Genomic DNA, 16,177 nt, shown 5'->3' with positions numbered 1-16,177 from the left:
TATTATTTTATTTAGTTACAAGTATTGATATGCTGCGCTCTTTGTTCCAGTAATAAAAATTAGGTTGTAATGTTTTCTGTTGCAGCACTGTAGTTGAACATCATCTGCGCTGGATGAATAAAGGGCGTGCTGCATTATTTATTAGTTTATTACAAATGTTAATGGGCTGGCTGTGTTTGCTCGCCAACAGGTATTCCATGATATCGCCTACAAAGCAAAGGACAGGAAGGACCTGCTGGCTGGTATTGATGAGTTCCTGGATGAGGTGATCGTCCTGCCTCCTGGCGAGTGGGACCCTGATATCAGGATAGAGCCTCCCAAGTCTCTGCCTTCCTCAGACAAGAGGTCTGCCCTAATCCACACCATAATCCAAATGAATGAAGTCATAACTTAAAAATCTGTTAAATCTATCTAGCATGTGCCATGAGTATTAACAGGCCTTGAGATATGAAGATGTCTTTCCAAAAATGATCTCACCTTTTCTTTTATTTAAGCTTCAATATCTAGAAAACATTGTGAAGCGTTTAGCTGAAATGCCAATTTCCTGCACGATGGGTGAAAACTACTAGATCAGCAAAATCTAAAGTTTGCTGACATAAGCCGCAGGTCATGTGAGACTGACTAATGCCACGACGATGTTGACATGAACAAGAGTGGGTAGTTTTTAAAGAAGAAAATGTGATTTCCTCTTTAAAGTTACATAATCTCTTAAGAGATTCAAAGCTAAGGCTTTAAAAAGCTAAAACATTTATGGTAAAATTTCTAAAACCTGGATGTTTTCTGAAAGACCTATAACTCTCAGCTAGAACCTTTTTAGTTTTCAGCCTTCAAAGAAATGGGAAATGGAAACCATTTGAAAGGTTAAACATCCAGCATGTATTGTAAATGATTAACTTTTCCAAAACTTAGAAAAAACACAAGGATTGAGAAACATAGCTCCTTAGTAAGAAGTATAAAATAAAAATACAAACAAAGCATAGTTTATGCTTTTCTATTGTGTTCTGTTTACACGTTATCACTAAGTTCATGACATTTTAATATAGTTACAAAAATTGTCCACATTTTTCTGTGCAAAGCATCATTCAAAATTACTTAAATTTTCTTCTATGTATTTTGTTATATACATTTTCTTAATATAAAACATTTCTTCCATGATTCTTATTTGAGAAAAAGAAAAAGGTGGTGGTTTCCCCCTCTTTCAAAGAAGGTCTAATTTGCATTATGGGTAATAGTAATTGAAACAACTTTGAGAACAACATTTGATCTGGTAAATTAGAAAATTGCCTGCATGACCTGAAATAATCCCAGAGATTAAAGTAATTCCTAAAGGAGAGCGCTCTCCCATTTAGTTCTTACGGATGTCCACTGCAGTTTTTTTTTTATGCCTTCTTAAGGTTTGCTTTCATTGAAGGAAACTACTTCTAGCAAATTATAACTACTAGCATCCACACAACTTATTTTGTTTGCTTCAAACCAGTTAGTTTTTGATGTTTTTTATGCTCCAAACAAGAACAAATGTTTTTTTCATGTTTAACTTTATGCTTAATTTTACTTAGAGCATGTGCTGTGTATTTGCCTACTTTTTTAAAGGAAGAACATGTATTCTGGATTAGAGGCACCACAGATGAATGGTGACACTCCTCATGATACAGGACATGGAGGAGGAGGAGGTGGGCACGAAGTCGGAGAGGAGCTTCAACGCACAAGAAGGTAATTAAAATAAAAAATATTCTTATATAAAAAACATTTAGAGAGAACATTAAACCATTATGAAAATAGCTGCTTGGAAACAGATGTGTTTTCTTGTTTCCAGATTTTAATTCAAAAGCTAGTACTGGGTGATCGTGTGAGCTTTGCAGATGAGGGCTTTGTCATTACTGTATGTTTACAGTCCTGCAACAAAGATGTGCATTGTCAAGGAAAAGTCAGACAAAGAAAAGTATTTAAACTTTAGGCCTTCATTAAGCTGTCTATGAGGAAATGTTCCACAAGGACTTAGAAAACAAAGAAGTGCTTCACTGTGAGCACACCTTTCTTACGAAACTTTGGAAACAATATTTTGCAAATGAATAACTTTCTCACCTTACACATATTATGTGTTACTGATTAACAATGCTGCATTTACTAACTAGTTTGACTCTTTTTAAGGTTTTGTGGGGGTCTCGTCCTGGATATCAAGAGGAAGCTGCCATTTTTTGCCAGTGACTTCTACGATGCACTGCATATCCAGTCTCTGTCCGCCATCTTGTTCATTTATCTGGGCACAGTCACCAATGCAATCACATTTGGAGGCTTGCTTGGAGATGCGACAGAAAACATGCAGGTAACACCATCACTTCCCTTGTTCCCCATGAAGGACAGTTAAGCAATTGAGCTTTTAGATAAGAACAGAAAAGCAAGAGTAGAAGAAGTACAAAGGACGGTTGTATAAGTAAAATATTATCTTGCATTTCTGGCTTGTTATTTAGCATGATTTCTCAAGATAAATTCATTCAAATAAATAATTGTTTTTAATACTAGCTAAATATATATATATGTGCTAAATGTATGAAGTCTTTAGTAATATGTGATTGTGGAATAAAAAAAGTTGGTTTTACTTATACTGACTTAATTTTTTGTGCAGCAATTCATTGTATTTAATTTAACCCATATATTGATAGGTTAAGTCTGAATTTGCTCTTGAATTGTAGCTACGGCTTTTAGAGAAATGTTGCAAAGTTCAAAGTGCAGCTCTAGAGTCAATCTATGCAGCTGCATTGCACCACATAAGAAAAATTGGCAAAGATACAAATAAGTAGTTAACTTTGAATAATTAAAAGATCGAGTTTTGACCTGAATTAGGTTTGCATTTAAGTGGAGGCGACCACATCAGCTGAACCTGGACTGACCTAAATCCCACAATACTAACTACTCAATCTATTTAAGTTAAATTAAGCACCTTAAAGCATTTAAGATGTACTTTAAGGCATATTTTAGTCCTGATATTGTGATTTTGAGCGTTTTTATTATGGTCACAGAGGATTTGAAAGTAACTACAATAAAGTAGATGCACACTGGTTAAACTGGCTTTGGTGTCCATGCTGTTGTTCTGCTCTGAAGACATAAATAGCCATTCTCCTCTATTCCTCTCTATCTTAATATTATCCTTTTGTATATTTTTGCTTTTTCTGCCCTAACAATATAGAGTATGGCTCCTGTGAGTAGGACACCAGATGTAGCCTGTATACAACTAATGACCCAAGAGTGAATTTGTGTCACAATATTAGTTTTCAGCTCCATCATTTCCCCCTCATGTCGAACTAATAGTCTCTTCAGCTGATAAGCCATTCTAATTTAGAGCTTAGAGGCTCATACTGGATCCATCTGTTGAGGCAACTGTTGATTCCTTTTTAGAGTTGTTTTGTGTAGTGATGACAAATATTTCCTGCATCCATCCTCGTGTCTTTGTGAGGGAAAATCTGTTTAGTGATGTTCTTGCTTGGCCTTCTCCTGTAACAGACCTACAGTGTAGCGACCTCAGGGATTTGCCCACACTGCAAATAACCACAGATCCAGATTACTCAGCCACTTTTGCCTCAGTATAGCTGTTGAATGCCACCCCCCTCCCCCACCTTACCCCACCCCCATCATATCAGCGAAGGGAATCCCTGCCCTCAAAAAACCCTTCCAAAGTGCCTGTCTCAGAACAGCCACCCACTTAAGTAGTTAGTAAAAAAAAAAAAAAAAAAACAAAATAAAACCTGACATTACTGGAAACTCAACAGGCTTGTCCTGATTGGTCAGTGCTTCAGCTGCTTGTGTTGAAAATAAAACTTCCATATGCGTAAGCAGAATCATGGCTTGTGAAGGAAAACTTGCATAATACTGATGAGAAAGGGTTTTCTGAACAATATCTTTATCAGCTGTGTGTAGAGTCTGATGTGTTTGGCTTTTTGTGTTGCAGGGAGTGTTGGAAAGTTTCCTGGGCACGGCACTGACAGGAGCAGTGTTCTGTCTGCTGGCTGGACAGCCCCTGACTATTCTCAGCAGCACAGGCCCAGTGCTTGTCTTTGAAAGACTCCTCTTCACTTTCAGCAAGTGAGTAGCTCTTTTTATCAGTCATTCAGTCACTTGAAAATGAATGATTATAAGTATGGGTGAAGCAAAAGGAGCAGACTGGGGAGATATTTATAGGTCGCTGTCTTTTCCCAAAGGACAGATGCCGTTTTTGTTTACAGGGAGACGATGCTGTCCTTGTGCCTCCAATAAAATCCTAAGGAATGGAAATAAATTATTCCCATTCAGAGTATAGGCGGGTGGTTTTGCATCAAACATTATCACACTGGGACTGTTTGTGCCTTCTGTATGTCTCTTGGCAGAAACAGATTGCAGTTGTGCGTATTCAGGACATCATCGGCCTGTTCTGATTGATTTGGGGACAAAAACAAAACCACACATCTTTATAGAGCCTGAAACTGTCCTGTGATAGATGTGTGTATGGACAAAAATGGAAGTGTACTTGCAATGCATAGAGATATTAGTAAGCAGTAAAAACAAAAAGATAGATGAGGGATCTGATCTCATGTGGATGGATGCTATGCAGATTGAATTTTACAATGGCTTCTAGCATTACCAAACACCATGCTGATTGTGTTCCATTATCAATAATTCATTCTCTTCATTCTCATTTAATTTTACTCTGAGGAGTGAAGAATGTTGCGTATGTCCTCCAAATGTTTCCAGGCCTCAAATGAATGTTTGCAGAGTTGGTGGCAGCTGCTAGGCTGTACACAGCTGTTTGACATACTGTACTGCAAGTGCCATTTAGCTAAAAGCCTGGAGTCTTGTTACAAGTCATGGCCTCAAAATGATCATTTTACAGTAAGAAACCTTAGAGCACAAATTACATACAAAGAGGGGAATTCTTCAAGATGAGACTTAATTAAACAAATGGTTGGGGTCAAGATGTGTGTATTACATTTGTTTAAAATTTGTCCCCATTTTTAGAGACAATGGCTTTGACTACCTTGAGTTCCGGCTGTGGATTGGCCTTTGGTCAGCTGTATTCTGTCTGGTGCTGGTCGCCACTGACGCCAGCTTCCTGGTGCAGTATTTTACACGTTTCACAGAGGAGGGCTTCTCTGCTCTCATCAGCTTCATCTTTATCTACGACGCTTTTAAAAAGATGATAAAGCTGGCCCACCACAACCCAATCAACACGGAATACAATATAAACCTTGTCACTCAGTACGGCTGCCACTGCGTTCCAGGTATGTTTTCAACAGTTTTGCTGAAACAAACGTGGATAGAGTTGAATATCACTACTCAGAAATCTGAGGCTGGGATCTAACATTTAGTATTAACTATTTAAGGCCCAACCCAAGGAAAAAATGCTAAAACAAAAGTAAATTTCTTTTTTAAATATGAGGTCTCTATTAGATCGCTTAACAAAATGCAATAAAAACTTTTTTGGGGGGATATTTACCATTTACCATTTGACATGTGATATGTCAAAATGATTATAGTGTGGTTTTCTGCTTCCTGGTATCTATTAGAGGGCAGAATACAAGGATCAGATTGTGTTCAACAGGATTTTGAGCAAAGCTTTTACCATAAAGTGAAGCAAAATCTCTCAGAAACTGTATAGATGAAATGTGTCACATTGAGCTTTATTGGGTTAATGATATCAAACACTCAGAGGTGAAGTCATATTTGTTGTCACATTTGGCAGGAAGCTGCTCTTGTATCTTAAACAGTGTTTTTAGTGAAAATAACAAATGATACTACTATGTGTCATCCTGTAGATACCCCTGTTTACTTTCACAGCAGCCTCATCAGTATGTGTAGTGAATGACTTGGCACTGATATTGTTTCTCTTTGGTAGGTAACTCATCAGGACCCCTTGATATTTCTGCCTGGACAAACAGTACTGACCTGGTATGTTGTGTTCTTGTTTTGTTACATTTGGTAGCGTGGTACGAGTGACCTTGATTAAAAATAAGTTCCTTCAGAAAATGTTTTTTTTTTTTTTTTCTTTTTTTAATCAAAATATTGTGAGTTCAAAGTAATAACTCCTTTTTCTTATATCTCCAGCCAGAGAATGCCACCTGGGCGTCACTCACCAAAGAGCAGTGTGAGAAGTTTGGAGGGCTGCTGGTCGGAGACGCCTGTAACTACGTGCCTGACATCACCCTGATGTCCTTCATCTTGTTCTTTGGAACCTATGCCTGCTCCATGGGTCTGAAGAAGTTCAAGACGAGCAGATTTTTCCCCACAACAGTAAGTTCTGGTGTGTGTTTTTAATTTTCCTAACCTGGCCTGCGCAGGAGGCTTTTTGCTGGAAGCAGTGAACAGTCAGTAAGAACATTGCATTGCAGGTTTTATGTTTTTTTCCAACTAAATGACTAAAATACTTTACATTAAAATCATAAGTTACTACTACCTTATTTGCAGTAAAGTTTCAGTTGTGTTTAAATGACGCGAACTTACTTTTGGATGGCTGCTTTACAGATGCACTTGGGGAAGTCATGTAAACATGACTTTTGTCCCCTAGTTTTTGTCTATTAGGCAGTGCCTCCTCCCAGATGGCCTGTGCAATCCGATAAAATGTAAGCAAATCTGAGGGAAACACTGCCTTAAGGGCAAATTAAGGGAACAAAAGTCTCCTCTCTTATTGTTTTATAATAAACTATGGAGAATACACAATACACAAATGCATCTTCAACACTTAGAAGAAAGAGAAGCCTCCCAACACTTAGTGCTTTATGCAGTGGGACTTGATCAGTGTAAAAGATTAATTGATTTGGATTTAGAAAGCAGAAATACACACCATCATTACAATTAAAAGTAATCTATAAAAACTTTGGCCTAATGCCATTTATGCATCAAACAACTGAGATGCGATATTTCCCTTTGGACAAAAAAACATGGGTTCAATCTAAGGCTTTTTTATGGATGCTGAGATTAGATACCAAGATTTGCTCTTCTGATTGTCAAGAGTTTCTGTGTCAGCTTTTAGTAAACAATCTGCTCTGCTAAAGTGTTAACCGTTCTTTTCATAAACAGGTAATCTAATGCATAGCTGTTTTTTCCATCACAAATAATACTGTCAGCTGAGTAAGTCGCTCAGTCTTTTAAAAAACATTGTCAAACCTGCTGTAAATGTGCCCACTTTCCAGGTGAGGAAGCTAATCAGTGACTTTGCAATCATCTTGACCATTCTTCTCTTCTGTGGCGTGGACGCCTTTGTTGGTGTGAACACTCCAAAGCTCATTGTGCCTAGTGAATTCAAGGTGAACACCACACTTTGCAGAAATGCAAATAAAAATACATCTACACTTTTTGTGCTCTTGGACAGTTGAACTGTGGTCAGCTGGGTGCAGATTCCTTGATTTAATGTTTCATGTTTCAGGAAGAAACCCTCTGTAATTCTGTTAAATCCCAGTATAATACCCTCTTTGTAGTTTGCGCGGCTGGATACATATTACCTGAAACTAAGACACTGACATTCTTGGAGATTGCTAAGCTCAGCTGGCAGCCCTTCACACTCTGCTTTCGGTAGAAGAGCTGGTAAAACCTGATTACAGGTGATGTAAGAACAGACGGTCTTCTAGTTGCTTGAACAGAGCCAGCTTTGTTTGACCACAGAGGTTTATTTCACTGCTTCCTGTCATGTAATGATGCACCAGTAATCTCAAACTCAAATCAAATAGCAAAAAAAAAATCTTTTCAAGTTGTTACATCAGCACTCAGTTAGTTTTAACTAGTTTGTACGTTTTACTTAAAATCTAGACTATGTGCACTCAAACAATTTAGGATTAGTCCAGTTTCTGCATATGTTGTTTGATTCTAACCATCTTATTTCTATTTAGCCCACGAGTCCACAAAGGGGCTGGTTTATTCCTCCGTTTGGAGGAAACCCCTGGTGGGTGTATTTGGCAGCTGCACTCCCTGCCCTGCTGGTCACCATTCTGGTATTTATGGACCAGCAAATCACCGCTGTGATCGTCAACAGGAAAGAGCACAAACTCAAGGTACTCTAAGATTCATCTTCACATGGTGTTTTTGTGTGAACTTTATTTCTTTGTAGCTCTGCAGATCTTTTTTGAGAAGTCGCCTGCTCTGCTCATCACTTTTACTTGTGTCTTGGTTCAGAAAGGGGCAGGGTACCACTTGGACCTGTTCTGGGTTGCCATCCTGATGATAGTTTGCTCTTTCATGGGGCTGCCATGGTACGTAGCCGCCACGGTCATCTCCATTGCACACATCGATTCTCTGAAAATGGAAACCAAGACGTCGGCACCCGGAGAGCAGCCCAAATTCCTGGGTGTCAGGTGAGTTAACACAATATCTAGAATTTCTCTTTTTAATGTAGTTCTTCCTTTCCTTTTTTTTTCATTAATCATAACATTTGTACAGATCATGTATATCAGGACATGAATTACTTCTTTACTTCTTTTTTTTAATTTTGTAAAACTTGGGCTGACATCATTGATTTGTACAGATGAGTGATTTCCTTCAGTAACTTGATTTGTTTTATTCTTCATTTTAAGCTTTTTGTACACTTTTGACCATCAAAGGATAGCTCCAACACTTATAGCTCCTATTAAAGGAGATTAACTGTGTCAAGAAGCTTTATGTTAAGTGTACTTTTTGTGCATTTTGAATTACTATGACAAAAAGTCATTTTTACTTTTCTGCTGGAATGCAGTTTAATTATTTTGTTCTTTTTCCAACAATCCAGGGAACAAAGAGTCACTGGTATCTTGGTGTTCCTGCTGACGGGACTCTCTGTCTTCATGGCTCCTATCCTCAAGGTACAGCTCCAACTTCTTAATTCCTCCATGGAAATGTGGATTACTGTCTGACTCTTTTACGACAAACTCCTGTCAACTCACTTAAATTTAAGATAATTTTAAGTCTTTCATTCATCCGATTAGAAACTCACATAGATGAAGTAATTCAATGTGAAATAAGCATGTTCATCATGACTTTAAGCTTCATTTGCTGCAGAGTGGCTTTTCGAGTTTCCATTCCCTCATTAACATGCCAAACAAAAAAGTGAAGTAACTGAGCAGAGGTTGTTGGAGCTGCTACTCCCCCCTGTGGCAGATTTCAACATGTTGCTTCTGGTCCAGGAAATGCACTTTCCTTCCCTCACGTCTTACCTTTCCTACTATAATGACTTGCAATATTACTATTGATAGTGTTTCAAATGTCTTATATTTATATTTCCCATTTTATCACCCTTTGTTATCATTTTAATGAACTTGCAAGTTTCTGTCCTATATTTTCAAGGTTGCCAGGGTTAATTTTAGTTTTTTAGTTTTTTTCTCACTACTTTAAGATTGATGAAAGGCTAATTTAGGCAATACTGAGAACTTATAAAGCCGACACCTGTGCCACTCAAGTGGCTCGTGACCGTGTCCATCCACCTAAAGGATATTCTTAGAAAAGCTGCTTATCGGCTATTTTTAACAAAGCAGTGATACTAAAAAAGCCCAAACACTTGTTACTTGTAATGGGAACTCACATTAAAGTATATTTTAAAGCTTGTCAACCTTTACAATGACATCTTTTTTTAATTGTGTTCTGTAGTTCATTCCCATGCCTGTGCTCTACGGTGTTTTCCTCTATATGGGTGTAGCATCACTCAATGGTGTCCAGGTGAGTAAGTTCAGTCTGCTTATTGCCTGCAAGCTAGAGCTTGATAACTTACTGGGTATTTCCACAGAAAATAGTGCATGGCTATTTAAATGACAGTATCAATGCTGCTGTTTAAACTGCCTCACACCAGTACACATGCAACTTTACACAAAATATGTCCACAAATAAAAAGCAGCCAAGATACGTTGAGGAAGTTTGTACTAAGTATCATCTGAGATACTTTAAGCTAGAAGATGGATAATTACAAATAAATTAGATTAAGTTTAGGCTGCATGTTTGGCCTCTGTTCCCTTGGTAAGCCTAAATGTGAGGGAGCTCTAGCCCAGTAATGGCTGCCAGATTTGATGCAGTGTTATTTTTCCTTGATTTTCCTTTTTATGGACCTAGAATCATCTGTTACAGGCATGGCATTGGCAGCTTTATTGATATCTTAAATTCATTTTACTAAAATGTTATGTGATTAACACAGCAAAACAAAATGTAAGATAATGATCCAAACATATACACATGCAGAAACCAAGTAATGAAAAGCAGTTTGTGCATGAATCATTGTTAACAATCTTCATGCCTTTTAGCTATTATAGCAACACACACAGCAAACTGTAGCAATACAGGCTCAAACACATGCACTAAAACATGAACATAAGGTTATTAATCAAACAGACCTGTGAGAGTAGGAAGGTTTTAAGTTTGCTTCTAAATGCAGACAGTTCTGATTTTAGGTCAGCAGACCTTTTATCCCACAGAACTGAATTACAGTAATTTAAAGCACTTTCAAAAGATTTGGGTCTAAATCTAAAACACCCTGCACCTCATGACCAGAGAGGTTTGATCAGACTTTAGGAGCAAGTCAGACGTGCAGACCAGTTGACCTATTAAGTGTTTCATGGAGTAGCAAAAGATTTTGAAGCCATTTCTATATTGAACTGTGAGCCAGTAAAGTTACTTCAGTTCTGCAGTCTGGCTGCTACATTTTGAGGAGGCTTAAGTTTCCCACAGTTCAGTACCCAGTGTGGGGTTATTGCATAATGGTTAACCTTTTTGGTGGTTAAATAAGTCTTTACACTATGTGAAACCAGCTGCCTGTTTGCTAAAATGCAACACTTAAGACACAAGACATAAGATTCCTTTATTGTCATTTTCATGTGCATAAAATATGCACACAAGAAAATGAAATGCTATTCTCAACCAGTTGTGCAGTTCAAAACAGCAAGAATAAATGTGTTTTATGTAAATGTAGATAGATGGATAGATGTGTACACAATTAAATTGAGACAATGTTATAGTTGGTTCAGGGTGTATTTGTCCTCTATAGGTTAATGTAATTTGCACCTCATCACTTCTCCCATCAATGATGAGCTAACAAATATCCAGGCAGAGACAAATTATTATAATAAATCTTTCTGCAAGCTGCCCAGGATGGAGAAGACTGAAGACAGAGGCGTTATATTAAATGTGTTACTTCAAGTTGTAACCTCCTAGACTTCATATTAAAAGGCTGAATAGCCACATAGCCATAAGATATTATGTGGGGCACTTCTGCTTGCAAATCAAAGAAAAATATAACCTTCACAATGATTATATGAGCCTCTCGCTCTCGGCAGCATCTTTCATGTGGATGTCCTTTCTTGACTTTTTCTGATTGCTTCTGTCAGTTCATGGATCGTCTGGAGCTGCTCCTCATGCCTGCCAAACACCAGCCAGACCTGATTTACCTTCGCCACGTCCCTCAGAGACGCATTCACCTCTTCACCTTCATCCAAGCCCTGTGTTTGGCACTCCTGTGGATCCTCAAATCCACTGTTGCTGCCATCATTTTCCCTGTCATGGTGAGAATCGGCCAATGTTTAGCTTAACACAAATAGAGCTCAGTGTCTGAGCTTTGATTTAACCGCTTTTCTGTCTGTAGATTTTGGCGTTGGTTGCTGTCCGAAAGGCCATGGACTACGTTTTCTCCCAACACGACCTCAGCTACCTGGATGATGTGATTCCAGAGAAAGATAAGAAGAAGAAAGAGGATGAGAAGAAAAAGAAAAACAAAAAGAAGGGAAGCATTGATAGTGAAATGGACTTTGTAAGTAACCAACACTTTTTTTTGTGTAATCCGGAATAAATGCATACTACCTTTTTTATGAATCCATTCCCTCCCTCATCCCACAGTCTGACTACCCCTACCATGAAAATATCCCCACAATAAAAATCTCTTTGGATATGATGGAGCAGGAGCCCATGTTGGGGGATAAATCTTTGGATAGTGAGTACTAGCCAGGGTTTGCTTCGCTGTAGCTCCAAGAGCTGCTCAAACCTTGCTTCTAAAAGCTTTGTGCTCTGATTTCTCCTGTCGTACTGACCCACTAGTACTGACTACTAACCTGCCAGTTTCAATTATTTAGCAGTGACTTTATCATCTGTTCTTTACATGGTAACTCTAAAAGAAGCTTTGCAGTGCTTTGCTTTTTCTTTCTTTTATTCTGCTGCTCCATTTCAGATTTCTGATCCCTTTAAATTGTTTTTTTTTTCCTCTGTTCTATCAGGAGATCAGTCGCAGATTTTCCTTAACCCCCATTCACCGTGCTGAGCACTATTTTAAGTCTCCCTCTGTGTAAGTGAGTACCATCTGGCATTTGTGCATTATACTTTAACAAATACTTTCTGATTTTGAGCTCATTTCACATTTTCTTCAGCGCGTCTCTTTCTCTTTCAGTCTTGACAGCGGTTCATACACATACGGTTCACCTCGGATTCGAATCGACCGGGAGGATAACGGTTTCCTCTGGAAAAGGGGCTCTGAAACTGAGCTGTGAAAGCACAACATTGCAAACATAGCCATCCTCATATCTTTCTACCACAGTGCCGCTTCATAACGGTATTTTTAATATTATTGATGTAAAAAGTTAAATTCAAATAGTTAGATGTGAATGTATTAACGTGTTGGTACCAAATTTTAACGAGGGCTCAAGCAAGATCTGTTTGACCCTTATTCATCTGTGCAATGTTTTGCAGTAAACACAAAGGGCTACTAAAGTTCATCTGTATGCAGTTTTTGCAGGGCATCAATGTCTTATCAAATCCATTTTTCAACCATCAATTTTAAGATGCACACTCTTTAATTAGTTCATTCTTTATACTGAACTCTACATTTATTCTCACTTTGTACATATTAGCAAGAACTCCCCAAAGTTTTCAGCTGAATATTTTTTATATAAATTATACCAAATATAAAAGTTTGTCTTCTTATAATGTTTTTGGTAGATTTATTATATTGTTTTTTTTTTAGGGTTTAAATTGTAACTACTGAAAACTTGAGACATAATGGAGGTACTGCATCCGGACAAAAACACAGATCCTCCTTTACTTTTTTCAACTACAAGGGCTACACAGTCATCTATGCACACAAGCAGACTGTAACTTTGTGTTAATGGGCATATTTATATTTATCAAATATTCATTTAAAGCTCCATATTCATGTCTTCATGATTCGTCTCAGTTTGATAACATAGACTGGAATTTCCTTTTTTTTATTCTTCCTTTTCTCCCCTTTTTAACTATATTTATTATATTTAAACTCACAGCAAAACACATTTTTGGCTGAATTTAACGAATGACTTTAATGTCACCTGTGGTGGGTATCTTGAAAATATTTTCGCCATCATCGGTATCCACTTAGTTGTCTTTTCCCTGTTTTCGGGAGTTCTAGATTTATGATACCTTTATGTAGCTCTACCTCTGATTCTATCTAGGTACCAGGCATAATATGTATACTGCATCTGTTGTGTAATGAGTTGTGATCAAACACTGGTTTGAGCTTATCACTTTTAAACTGGCACTGTTAAAGGATCTCTGAATCTTCATTTTTAGTTTCCTTTTGTTCTGTGACTCTTACGATATTGTATTTTTGTTTCTTTGTCAATATGAAATAACTGAAATTCAACTGCAATGTTTTGAAGGGTAATTCAACTGCAATTTCCACAAAATGCTCTATAAGTAGTTTTTTTAATGACTAAAACTTGCATTATTCAAGTAATAAAACCAATTCTTTCTTGATTTGTTTAAATTTAATTTAATAATAAATCTAATTTATTTTAGGTGGGGTGGAAAGTGTATTTTAATGCATTTTGTGGATGCAATGTGACAACCAACTCCATCCTTCCTAGAAATCTGTTTTTGGATAAATCTTTAGTTTTAAAATGCTATTTTATCTAGTGGCTGTTAATGTTATGTTTAATCTTCAAGTACTTCTCTGTATTAAATGATGTAACTCTGTTTTTTTTTTATTTATTATTAATGCAAATGAAAAATGACTGTGAGAGATGTGCTACAACTCCTAGTTGTGGAGGAAGTGGAGGAAGGACCTTTTTATGAGATACTACAGTCATTGCATTATCTATATTCCATTTAGCAATGAAATGCACAATGTTTAATGTCTTAGATTAGTCAAATTACTTGATTATGCTTCTGTTGCAGGTTGAAATGCACATTGGTACCAAGTTCTATTGATGTAAGATACTAATGCATATCTGAGTGTAAGGAGTCACAGTCATTTGAAATATACACATATAATCCCGCAACAATAAGAACATACACAATCAGTTTAGTTTCTGATCAGTTTTGCAAAAGATTTTGATTAATCCTTTCATAGTCAAAATGTGAAGCTCAAGACTGTTAAAGTTGCTGTGACCCAAAAAGCACACTGTCTTCCAATCTGTAATCTGCACATCTCATCCTTTTTAGCTTTCTGGTTACGATTCTGTTATTGTTGTATTTTTGATGCATTAATGCTGAAACCAATTTTATACAAGTATCTTATGTGCTCAAATAACCATAGGTTACTCAGAAGGAAGAAATTCTCATTGTTTTTCTATAAAATAGGTTAAAATGAAAACAATAAAAAAATTCCAAATGATTCTTTAATAAGTTGTTGTGTTTTATTTACTCATGTGTTAAAATGGATCTACTGATGGAGTGCTATAAAAATATCTGTATATTGATTTTGGTGACATAATATGTAGTCCTTTTCTTTTCGTCTTTTCTCCTATAATAATTTCAGCTTATTCACATGTGGCTTTACAGACTAGAAATAAAGGTTTTAAACCCACCAGTTTATCACCATTAAATGACTCTCTTGGAGTGCTTCACAGGTCGCAGTAAGTCAAGTAAAGCTGTATGACAGGTGCATTAGCTTTTGATGAAATGCTCATTTCAGACTCGTTCAGTTCTTTCTTTAGAAATCACCTAAAATGTTCACAGCAGACAAGTTAGCAAAGCTAATCTGCTCCGAAATCCATGAAGAGCAGGTTTGTGTGAAATGTGTAGACTTCTGTATGTAGCAGTCATTTTTTAAAAGATTAATTTGGCTGAAGACAAAATCATTACAACCTGTGGTTGGTGTTCAGTGTCTCTGCAAAGATAAGAAAGACAAACCACAAAGTTTCCATGATCATGTGACTTGAGTCGGCTCTAATTAAGCAAATTGCCTCATTAGTCACTGTTCTCACTGCCAAGAGGCAAAAATGTGTAATTATTAACTCCTCCTTGGTGTGAGAGAGACTTTTTTTTTGCTTCTGACATCTGCCCAAGTTAATGTTAATGGATATTACATATGTTCAAGTAACTGACAATAATTATAGCAGCTTTAAACCGCATCAAGACTAACTATCAAGCATGAACCTTTGTTTCACATAACAAATTTGTTCTCAAATGTTACAAATAAAAAATGTAAGTTACATTCATAGTATATATTTATTGCATTTAGCTGTCATTTATGCTCATGTTATGCATATATGTCAACATTTCAGTGCGCAAAAGGTCAAGTACCGTACATACTGTATCTTGAACATGTGTTAAATTGACATATTTTGTCTCAAGGGGGCAGTGGTGACCCTTCTCAACCTGCAGCAGCCCAGCCCTTTCTCAATATGCAGACGTAAAAGTTATGTTTGGTACCATTCTCAGCAGAAATGCTGATATATGACAAAGAATAATAAGAAAACCTTTATTAGTCCCTCAGTGGGGAAATTGCTTTGTTGCGACAGTACAGGTGAAGTAAGCAGAAGCATGCAGGTGATATCAAAAAGAACACACACAAAAATAATATGTACAGTATACGGTCTAACACTGTGAGTATGTACAGTATATAAATATCCACATGAACATGTCTATAAATATGTAAAGACAGTTTCCATGTGTTCATAGTAAATTCTGACAGCAGCAGGGAGGAAAGACCTGCGGTATCTCTCCTTCACACAGCAAGGATGGATCAGTCTGTCACTGAAGATGCTCTCCGGGGCAGACAGGGCATCCTGCAGGGGGTGGGTCTCATGGTCCAGCATGGATGTCAAATTTGCCAGGACCCCTTTGTCACCTGCCTCCTGCACCGAGTCCAAAGAACCTCAAAGGACAGAGCTGGACTTCCTGATGACTTTGTCCAGCTTCTTCCTCTCCCTCTCTGTGATGCTGCTGCTCCAGCACCACACCGTACAGGATGTCTGATGCCACCACTGAGTCACAGAAGGTCCTCAGGAGTGTCCCCTTC

At 37.4% G+C, this 16,177-nt stretch overlaps 1 protein-coding gene across 4 annotated transcripts in view; it reads left to right on the top strand.

The window, feature by feature from the left end:
* LOC121629729 (electrogenic sodium bicarbonate cotransporter 1-like) overlaps positions 1–15,712 on the top strand; it is a 35,200-nt gene extending 19,488 nt beyond the window's left edge. For 2 of the 4 annotated variants that reach the window (XM_041969463.1, XM_041969466.1), the window contains 17 exons: positions 191–345; positions 1,591–1,710; positions 2,149–2,323; positions 3,944–4,077; positions 4,987–5,249; positions 5,864–5,916; positions 6,073–6,258; positions 7,158–7,271; positions 7,851–8,012; positions 8,134–8,312; positions 8,723–8,795; positions 9,577–9,645; positions 11,301–11,474; positions 11,555–11,719; positions 11,806–11,899; positions 12,180–12,251; positions 12,350–15,712. In XM_041969463.1, coding sequence (XP_041825397.1) covers positions 191–345; positions 1,591–1,710; positions 2,149–2,323; positions 3,944–4,077; positions 4,987–5,249; positions 5,864–5,916; positions 6,073–6,258; positions 7,158–7,271; positions 7,851–8,012; positions 8,134–8,312; positions 8,723–8,795; positions 9,577–9,645; positions 11,301–11,474; positions 11,555–11,719; positions 11,806–11,899; positions 12,180–12,223 — 2,160 coding nt within the window. In that variant the 3' untranslated portion in view covers positions 12,224–12,251; positions 12,350–15,712. Of the gene's footprint in view, positions 1–190; positions 346–1,590; positions 1,711–2,148; positions 2,324–3,943; positions 4,078–4,986; positions 5,250–5,863; positions 5,917–6,072; positions 6,259–7,157; positions 7,272–7,850; positions 8,013–8,133; positions 8,313–8,722; positions 8,796–9,576; positions 9,646–11,300; positions 11,475–11,554; positions 11,720–11,805; positions 11,900–12,179; positions 12,252–12,329 lie in introns of all 4 variants that reach the window. The other 2 variants (XM_041969464.1, XM_041969465.1) reach the window with 2 other exon arrangements.
* Positions 15,713–16,177: the final 465 nt, after the last annotated feature.

Source organism: Melanotaenia boesemani, chromosome 19 (genome assembly GCF_017639745.1).
Source record: "Melanotaenia boesemani isolate fMelBoe1 chromosome 19, fMelBoe1.pri, whole genome shotgun sequence".
Lineage (NCBI taxonomy): Eukaryota > Metazoa > Chordata > Actinopteri > Atheriniformes > Melanotaeniidae > Melanotaenia > Melanotaenia boesemani.
This window is presented reverse-complemented; position numbering and strand designations above follow the sequence as displayed.